This window comes from Lactuca sativa, chromosome 5 (genome assembly GCF_002870075.4).
Source record: "Lactuca sativa cultivar Salinas chromosome 5, Lsat_Salinas_v11, whole genome shotgun sequence".
Classification (NCBI taxonomy): domain Eukaryota; kingdom Viridiplantae; phylum Streptophyta; class Magnoliopsida; order Asterales; family Asteraceae; genus Lactuca; species Lactuca sativa.
This window is the reverse complement of record NC_056627.2, coordinates 237756929-237767777: the sequence shown is the minus strand read 5'-3', so window position 1 is coordinate 237767777 and position 10849 is coordinate 237756929. Positions and strand designations below refer to the sequence as shown.

The 10849-nt window shown below is 38.8% G+C and overlaps 1 protein-coding gene across 1 annotated transcript; it reads left to right on the top strand.

The window, feature by feature from the left end:
• The first annotated feature begins 1621 nt into the window (after positions 1 to 1621).
• LOC128125963 (UDP-glycosyltransferase 88B1-like) lies at positions 1622 to 9105 on the top strand. The gene is made up of 2 exons (XM_052763625.1): positions 1622 to 2233; positions 8929 to 9105. Exons 1-2 carry the CDS (start codon positions 1622 to 1624, stop codon positions 9103 to 9105), a joined length of 789 nt encoding a protein of 262 aa, XP_052619585.1.
• Positions 9106 to 10849: the final 1744 nt, after the last annotated feature.

Sequence of the window (10849 nt, the reverse complement as noted above, 5' to 3'; positions counted from 1 at the left end):
TGTAAAAATATATGAATATGAGGCTTACTTGCAACATGAAAGCCACTGCTAGAACTGTCATAATAAGAGTTGTTGTCTCAAAAAGTTGAAAATTTAGGTCCAAAGGACGCCCCATGATCCACCCAACAAGCACACAAATGGAATCTGCAGTTACAAACACAAAAATTTTAAAATAAAAGTTAGTATTTGTTTAAATTATGCTGCTATTTCTTTAAATTAACCTTTCTTTTAATATACAGAGAAAAAAACACGTACAACAAACATAGATATTTATGTTGAGGAGCCAATCGCGACTCCTAAAGAGATATCCTGCAAAGATTGTAACTAAAAATATTTAAAAAACTAAATAAAATGAATTATGATTCACCCTCCCCTAGGAATAGTGAAATACATCAAACAAGGAATTAAATTGTATCTCGAATATGTCAAAAACATAGAATTTTTTTTAAAAAAAAAATGAAGCAAACAAACAATCAAGCCTAAGTGGTATAAAAAGAAACCGAATTACTATGATGCATTTGTCAAATTCTTGATATTTTTAAGCAAACAGACTCACCCAAACTTGTTTTAAGCTTCAAAAATATTTCATCCCGACTCTTGTTTGAAACTTTACTAAGCCTATCCTGTAATGAGTGTCGAAGAGCACCTGTTGGTGGACAAAAAGAGCATTCAGATTCAATAATCATATATATATATATATATATATATATATATATATATATATGTATATATATATATATATATATATATATATATATAGAACCCTATTACTAAATGTGTGTGTATGTGTGTGTCGAATTGGCTTAAGCCCTTAAGTATGACATGAGGACTTACTTGCAGACACAGGTTGGGATTTTCTATCAATCTGTAATTCTGCATTACAATTGATTTGCTGCTTAAGTTACCATCCCTCTTTAATTCAATACATATAGGTGCACGAGTTGCACCACCTTCACCAGTTGGCTGCTCAACTTAATTTGAAAATTGAAATGACTTGTTTTGTTATCATAATGAATTAGAAAAAACATAAAGTGAATATATATGTCCAGATTGAATATGAAAATAAAGAAAAATGAAGGTCATACCAGAGCAAGATGCCGAATCAAACTGTTCAAAACTGCTGATTTACTTGTACTCTGAACAATTGGTAGCCCATAATTAGAAATGAACTATTTAAGATCCATAAATTGGTAAACCTGAAAAAGCAAAAGGGTAGGCTAGCAAGATCAGATTGGCTCCATGATTAGCTAAACAGTAGACCCCTAGCAGTTGATGAGTGGAGCTTGATCTAGTAGAAAGCATAATGCAAATTAATACTTCGACATATGGCATTAAGCAACAGTAGATGAGTTTCTGCTGCAAGCAATAGTTTTGAATCACCTATATGCTAAATTGGAATCTAAGCAAAAATAGTTCCCAACTACATTTAGAAAAAGATCCATCAAAAATAGGGATCGCAACAAAAACATATCGAGAGATCCACTGACTTAGTCAATCAACACAAAAGCAAGTAGTCGGATCAAAAGAGCGCATGTAAGACAAACTTACGGTATTGCCAAGAGCAACAAAATTAAGAAATTTGGAAGGGTGTTTTGAAGAAGACGATGAATTTACATCCCCAATGGCAAACACCTTCGTGGGGTTTGAAGAAAGGGCTGTTGACGCGCTCCGGGAAGGTAAATGCATCCCCAACGGTCCAACTCCGCCTATTTATTTCATCGGACCTTTGATCGCCGGTGGCAATCATGTGGATCCTAGCGAAAACGAGTGCTTAAAATGGTTGAATTCACAACCGATTAAAAGTGTAGTGTTTTTATGCTTTGGGAGTCAGGGTGTGTTGAAGAAGGAGCAGTTGAAGGAAATAGCTATTGGTTTAGAGAAAAGTGAGCAAAGATTCTTGTGGGTGGTTCGAGATCCGCCACCAGATGACAAAAAAACCGACTCGAATTCCGGTGGTGGTAAAGAAGTCGGTCTGGATGCGATTCTTCCTGACGGGTTTAAGGGCAGGATTGGGGATAAGGGGATGGTGGTGAAGAATTGGGCACCACAGCCGGCGATACTTAGTCATGAGTCGGTGGGTGGATTTGTGAGTCATTGTGGGTGGAACTCGGTGCTTGAAGCGGTGGTAGCTGGGGTGCCACTGGTGGCATGGCCATTGTATGCGGAACAGAAGATGAATCGAGTGTATTTGGTTGAGAGAATAGACACAAGAGAGACAGAGATATCGATTCAGGTACGATTGAGAGGTAAGAACATTTAATCATTTGAAGAAGAAGGAATTTGGATGGGCGAGGTGGGGACGAGGAAAACTTGTTTCCTGTGAGATCCAAAGCACAAAAGCCCTAGTTTTTCCAATTTTGGGATGGCGTGTTTTAACATGTGAGAACGTGGGTGAAGGCGGGGGGACCTAGGGATTCTTGTTGGAGGCGCTAGAGGTGGGTGAAGGAAGAGGCCCTAGGGCTTCTTGTTGCTAATTCGAAGATCAACATCGATGGTAGAAGGTGGAGGCATCAGTAGAACGAACAAGGTAAAAAGAGAGGAGATCGAACCATTTGGTGTGAGGGTCGATTTGGAAGAAATCTCAAACCCTTAACCTTAATTTACCATCCATTTGTAATTTGGCTGAGGGGTGGAGGCAGTGGATGTGGATGAGGGGTGGAGACGAGGGAGAAGAAGATGGGGGTTTAAAAAATTTGGGGATTTCATTTTCCCTCGGACACGCGCGTTTCTTAAAAAAAATATAAAACGACATTCACAGATGACGCACAAGTGCCTTCCGTGTTTTTAATATTTTTACATGAGACACTAATTTAAAGGCACTCAGTAATGCGCGACATAAATCCTTAAATTTTTTGAAGAGATGATACTTTTTTAATGTCACTCTCTAATGCGTAACATAAATCAAAGAGCGTCGTGTTTTGCGCGTCGTAAAAGGCTGTTTTTCTAGTAGTGCGTGTACGCTTACCCGGGGATCATCTCTATCACTCGCTAATATCAGTAAACCCACATTGGAGGTGAGTTCATTGCCCTACGTTTTCAATGTTTCTAATATTTTTAAGGGGAATACAAGTAAAACACAAGGACTTTGTTGTTTATAAAAACATTTTTAAACCTTTACAATTGTTTCAAATCGAGCATTCGCTACACTTTCTAAAAGTATTTTATATATTTCAACCCTTTTATAATATGTCGAGCATAAGGGTATTTTAATTTCATACGATTAGATTGCAAATGTTTTCAGTACATTACAGAACATTACTAATAAACTATAATTGGTATAGTTTGGGAATCTTTACACTATTTTGCTAAGTACAATACACAGAATCTAAACATTTGTTCAAACTATACTAGGTATAGTTTGGGAAACACTACTCTAATACATTGGTACAAGTACAGACTACTAGATAATAATTTAAATATAATTATGTTATATTACAAGTACATTACTACAAGGTTAAACATACATATTCAAATACCAGGAAACACTACTACACTACATTACACGTAAACTAGTTAATATTAGGTTGTGGGGCACTACTTCGTTGTATTCATCAGCGTACAGAACTAAATCCTATAAAGTATAACTAGCGTCTCCTGGAGGGAGAGTGAGATTTGTGTATAGATCTATACAGGACTGACACTCCCGTACCTCGACAATTAGCTACAGTCAGGCCGGCACGCCTGGGGTGACAAATGTCATAATTTTCGGACATTTGAAGAACGTCGTAGAGGTCTCTAGGTCATATCAAGCATGGTTATATGAAACTCACAACAGTATAACTAACACCCATGTCTGCGGGATTAACACTACCTCAATAGTTTTATATTATTTAATAAAACTATAGTACTCTATAATACACAACAATTGGGGTATCTAGGAATTTATACTAAAGTTTTCATACAAACACTATAGTGATACACTACTTTACGCTATAACTGACAGTAACCGGTCATATTCATACAAATATAGATACAAGGAACTATTTTCTAGCTATAAATACACCACTATAATATACATTTTTCAAGGAACATACATGACTACATTACATTCACTATAGAAAATATTGGATTTTCTGGAGAAACATACAAGCATTTTGTAAATACAAGACAAGTTTTTCATCACTAAAACATATTTATGAACTTACCAAATTAAATGTTGATACACTTTCAAAATCACTTGTATTCTTAGGGAACCGATAAGACAGGTATACACGCAAGATTTTGAGAAGATGGAGCTTTCTAGAGTTGTGTCTTTTATACTTTTCTTATACCTTTTGATGTCATACAAACTATGTTATGAAAGATGTAAATACTATATTTTGTTAATGTAATGGTTGTATTTGCTTTGATCACTATTATACAATTGTTGTGATACTATACATGACGACTTCCACCCCCGAACGTTTCCGCCGTTCCGGTTTGGGGCTGTGACAGATTGGTATTAGAGCATTGTTTATAGTGAACTAAGTATATGAAACCTTACATGATATACAAATATAAACACTATAGGGCCAAAGTGCTCTGAACTAAAAGTATACTTTTAAAATCTATGTATTTTATAAAAAGTATATAAGTATGAATGCATACGAGAAACAATATCACAGTAAGAACAAAAGGAAAGTATTTAGATGTTGGACACCGTGGTTACACCTGGGCAATTATGTAATCATATCTGGGATAATGGTGGTTGTCGAGGCCAACAAAATTAATAACCCTAAATCTTTCACACTAAAATAGTGTATAGTGGTAAAGGGATCGTATCCACGGAGATTGGTTCAATTTTATAACTCTATGAAAATCTCTTTGTAGAAATACTTATAAAAATAACAATGAATTAAAAAAAAAAGGGGGGGGGGTGGTCTTTTTGAAATACTTGAAATAAACAATTGTTAAACTAAGATTTAAATAAACAATTTCAAGAAAATGTTTTTATGATTATGTGAATTAAATATAAAACAAAAATCACATGTTGCTTGCTAATTTGAAGATCCTCTACTTAATCAAGAAATTAGCCATCTAATCACCATAAAAATTTAAAATCACGCATAAAAACATATAAGTAATGATAAGATGTTAAAACACAAAACATTTTCATAAAGATTCAAACACAAGTTCATGGAGTCTTCAACATTCAACAATTAGTCAAAGGATTCCACCAAAGTCAACCACAAATTGTCTAGCCAACCATGGCTAAACTTAAGTAAACAAAATTGGTGAAGATTGTACCCAAAATTTAACAAGAATCAAGAGGTGAAAATGATGAAGTTCTTGAGGGTTCTTGGCCTTCAAAGTGCTTCAAAACTCCAGAGAGAATGTGTCAAAATCGGATATCCATGATAAGGCTAAAGAGGCACAACAACCTTACCAAATAGAGCTCTAAACAAAATCCCGAAATTTCCCCTTTAGGAATCCACGTGGGCCGCGTGAGTATGACGGAGTTTTGGGCTTCTTCAAGTCTTAGGCCCCCACAACTATTTCATTGGCCCAGTTCGAGTCTAATCAACTTCTAGCCCATTTTTCTTCAATATTTCATCAATTTGAGCCCAAATTGCCTCTCCAAATCTCTCAAAGCTTCTGCAAACTCCCGATCAGCAATTTCCACACATTTGAAAATTCTCCCGCGCCTTGTAATTTAAAGTTCAAATCTTCCAAGCCTTAAAGAAATCGACAAGCCCACTCCATGAATCACCTCCATAGTCATCAAGCTCGAAATCCCTATTGCCCTTCAAGTCCAATCGCCTCCCAAAAATCCCGGTCTAGTAGTCTCCAAAAAATCTACAATAATGCTCAAGAAACTAGAGAGTACCCGAAATGGTCATAAAATAACAAAAAGTAAAATATGCATGGAAATTAACTAAAATGCAAATGAAATTTGCCTAAATAAACTATAAAAAGAAGTAAATAAAATGAAGCTATCAAATCACGTCAAGCTTAAACCTGACTTGTCCTCAAGTAAGACAAGACTAATATGAACTCAGGATGAACTATCCTAAGAAAAATAAAAAGAATAGATAGAACCGTGAAACCTGATCACCGATAGTCAACATGGTCAGAATTAATCTTGCTATTAATTCATTACTTTTTCATCCGTTGAAAATGGGACCATAAACCACAGCTAGGACAATTCTTCTAGGTGAATAAGGAGGGATGCTCAGTCATAGCCCCAATGGAACATGCAAACAAATAAGAACATTTGTAGTAGGGAGAAAGCAAATGGACGGGCTCGTATGGAGCTCTTCTTTTTTAAGTGCACACTCTTATCACGAAATTTACATGATCTCACGTTTGTCGGCCACTCTCAAGTGTGATTGGGTTTTATCACTCGGGCACCGTTGTAGGAATCAATTCACTAAGTGTTGACCCAAACCTCCCGTAGTATCTGACTGAATAGTCTCTCTAACATAAACAATTTGCGAAAAGAAACAACTCGATCTATATACAATAAGACAAACCTATATAAGTGAATATCAAACGCCGGGTGACCAAAATGAAGGAAAATTTGTTCAATAACTGAACCGGTCCCCTACGTAAGACTATTACAGCCATATACCTTATTTTTTAAAGATATACTAGTAAACTTTAAGGTAATGCACTAATAATCTGAATGGTCTAAGTGTGAAAATGACCAAGTGTGGAGCGTAAATATGCACACTCCTTTTCAAACTTATGATTTTTCAAAAATAAAGAAAAAGCCCAAATGTGGGCTAAAAGACTCTCTAGAATCCTAAGTAAATCGCAAAAAGAATCTGGTGATGTAAAGAGGCGGGATATGGATTCTACTCGGGGACAAGCACCAGTGCTTCATCTTAACGGTTCAAACATGATCAAGTGTGATCCTCTCGGCGGTATCGACTGCAAGGTTAAGAACATCCATTGCTGTAGTATATCCTATAGTTTTTAGTATTGCATGCATAATTCTTCGTGAAACTACCTGGCCATGATCACTTACCCCTTTAAGCTTCCAGCATCTGATTCCAAGTATGAAGTTCCAAGCTGCAACTAGTGGTCCCGGTTCGATAGGTGAGATAGCAACAAGATCCTGGACCCATAATGATACAATAATTATGAACCTGTTCCATGGTATCCAAGGGGGGTGAAAATAAACAGATAACAAAAATGCATGAATGCTAATGCCCTAAGCTAAGTGTTATGCAAAAATAGAAAGTAGGAAAGAAGAAAATAAAATCTTTTTGGAATTTTATAAAAAAAAAATAATGAATGCAAATTAGCTTAAAACTAAAATGAAATGCAACCTAACTAAAAAAATGCATGAAAAAGTAAAAGTAAAGAGAAGTGCCTCACCCCAAGCTTAAGAACAAGCATTGTCCTTAATGCTTAAGGAAAGGGCAGAAATGACCTAAATTGGAGGGTCGGGCGGCGGAAAGTGTCTGTGGCGGTAGTAGTAATCCCACATATCCTGGACCTGGCGGGAAGTGGGCGGGATGGACTGCTTCAGCTGATTAACACGGGCCACCACATACTGGATAGCTCGAGTGTTCTCCTATGTCTGATTATCGATGTGCTGGATGGTGGAGAACATTGTGGTGAATTGGTCGAAGACGTTAGGGGGAAGTATGGTGGGATCGCGTTTCCCCCCTGCTGCTGCGGCTGAAATTGAGGCTGGGCAAAATGTTATGGAGGCTGAAACTAGTCATCTTCATAATCCATAGGAGGAGGGTAGTAGGATGGAATGACTTATTGTTCGGGGTCGGTTGGTTCGAAACACCCTATATACTCATGAGGAAGAATGAGGTATGGTTGATTATCAAGATTCCAAATGTGACCATCGACTGATTCGAGGATGATTTGCATCCGCCGGAGTGCGTGGATGTCAAGGCGAGAGGGCTCGATCGCCTTTTCAAATGGGAGGGTGGAGAGAAGAAGTTGAAGTGGGGATCTAGATGCAATGAGTGTGATCAAGCCGCCAATAAAAATGTCCCCGGTGTCCATAGTGGTGGGAATTTAGCATTTGGTGAAGAAGAATGTTGCAAAATCCGGGTTGGGTCCGTTTTCGCGAGTCATGCACCATAGAAAGAATAATTCAGCTTTGGAAATTTGACCCACTTCGGAGCGGGCAAAAATGGTGCATGTAAGGACTCGGTAGGCCAGGCATAAACATAGATGAATGATTGAGGAAGCCTTGGAGGAATATGATGAGCATCGTGGCTCGTGAGTGATTTGTTGCCAAAAATGGTGTTTGTTAAAGGTGGCGGGCCAAGGATCCTGTTGGGAGTAAGTGTGGTCCACCGGGGTACCTATTAAAGCATTGATGACCCGAAATGTCAATGACCTACTCTTGCCTAGCATTTGGAAGGTGATGGTGTTTGTATCGTCATCAATGTGGAATGTGGAGAGGAATTGCAAAGTTGGCTCAAAGTAGGTGGTTGCACGATTATGAAGAAACTGACCCCAACCAATGTTGTCAAAAAGTGCTTAAACTTCCTCAACCACTCCGAGAGTTTCAAAAGACTCTCGATGGAGGAACTTTGTTGATTTGACCTTGCGCTTGTTGGAAACGATAAAGTCATATGTTTTGCGGTGTTCACGACTCAACAAACGAAATGGGGGGTCATTAGATTTTCCTTTCGACCCACCCTTAGATGAAGTAGGTCCGTTTTTGGCACGTTTAGACATTGTCTCAGGACAAAAAGTTGACAATAATAATAATATTCAAATCACACTAAAGACCACACGGGCGACGATACAATTCCAACAATAAACAGGTATTTAACAAAATAATAATCAAATTAAAGGAACGAGGGTATCCAATTTGCTTAGACCCAGAACGAATTAGAGCCACCAAAAAGATCCTTCAAGGCGCACCCCAAGCTTACGAGCTTCAGCGTGATTTTTCGGCGACTAGAGTGGCGGCACTTAGAATCGAGCGAAAAAATTTGGTAAGTTTTTGGGGGAAATTGGTATGGTTAGAAAGCCCTTGATGATATAAACAAAACCCCATGCTCGGAATCTCCAATGGTAGCCAGAGTTGGCCGGAAAATGCGAAAGAAGGTGGTGGTGGCTCCCGGAAATCCGGCCACAGATCAGGCCAGATTTTGGGTGGGGTTTGTAGAGGATGAAAAATGGGAGAGAATGGCAGTGGTTTAACGAGATTCCCACAACTCCGGGAAATTGGATTTTTGTGAGAACTGGGTTGTGGTGTTCTTGAGCTCTAGATAGAAAATGGTAGGATTTGTTAGGGTTTGAATGAAGAAGAAAGGTGTTGGGATGTTTTAATCCTTCGTCAAGAGAGGTGAAACCCGGTCAATGTTTGGTCAATTCATTAAAACTCTTGGTCAAAAAATGTCAAACGAGTCAACAGCTTAAAAATCCAGTCAACAACCAACACGCGAGCTAGGCGGGGGCCGCGTGTTGGCCGCATCTAGTTGCTTGATATGCGACTTACCCTTCTAAATCATTACGCGGGCTAGAGTCGGGCCCCATGGAGGCCGCATGACCTAAGGCGATTAAAAAAAAATGCTAAGTGTTCGAATCTCCGACGCGGGCTAGGCGCGGGCTGCATGGAGGTCGCATCTAGTTGCGAGACAAACCACTAATCCTTCACGCGGGCTAGGCGTGGACAGTGTTCTAGCTACGCTTGTTGAACGAGATGAAATGGATTCATTCATGTGGCTTGGGGACGGGTTGCAAATTAGTCACATAATCCCCTACGTGGGCCGCACACTATCTAGCCTACCAAGCCACGCGGGCCGCATGGCGTCCCTGCACTTCAAAAAAAAATGAGATTTTCCAAAAGAAAAAAACTTGATTTTAGTTCAAAATGATCCGCGTAAGGCCCAGTTTCAAAATTTTGACAAAAGTTGGAATAAAACGGGTAATGAAGGGTGAAACCTTTCAAAAATTTATTTTTTGATTCCCGAAAACGCTTTTTAAAATGATTTATTTGGATTTGTAAAAGGTAAAGGCACAATGCTTTCCAAAAATGCCATTCTTTAACATCTTTGGTGAGATGTCTTCCTTGCTTTCTTCCACACCTCGGTACATCCAAATGGATGATTTCAAGAGCATTAGCATTGAAACCTTCATAGAATGGCTTCAAATGGTGCCCATTGACCTTGAAAATTTGTCCCATCTTTTCGCTTTGAACTTCCACCGCCCCATGATCAAAGGTCTTAATCACAACAAAGGGTCCAATCCATCTTGACCTTAGCTTGCCCGGAAATACCTTTAATCTTGAACGGTAAAGTAAGACCCTATGCCCCGGTTCGAAATGCTTCTACGTGATGGAATTGTCGTGGAAGAGCTTCGTTTTCTCGTTATAAATCCTCGAGTTTTCATAGGAGTCATTTCTCAATTCTTCTAGCTCTTGGAGTTGAAGATTCCTATGTCTTCCCGCCTCATCAATATTGTAATTGCATTGCTTGACCGCCCAAAATGCACGATGCTCTAATTCGACGGGTAGATGACATGGCTTTCCGAAAACCAACCTAAAGGGGGACATTCCTATCAGGGTCTTGTAAGCGGTCCGATAGGCCCATAAGGCATCATGAAGCATCAAACTCTAATCCTTCCTTGTGGGATTCATTGTTTTCTCTAGAATACTCTTCACCTCACAATTTGAAACTTCCGCTTGGCCGTTTGTTTGAGGGTGGTAGGCGGTTGAGACACGATGGGTCACATTGTACTTCCTCAATAAAGCCTCCATCCTCTTGTTGCAGAAATGCGTCCCTCGATCACTAATCAAAGCTCTAGGCACACCAAACCTCAAAAAAATATTAGACTTCAAAAACTCGATAACCGTTTTGGCATCATTCGATCTTGTGGCTTTGGCCTCAACCCATTTTGAGACATAGTCAACCATGAGTAAGATGTAAACGTTGCCAAATGAGAC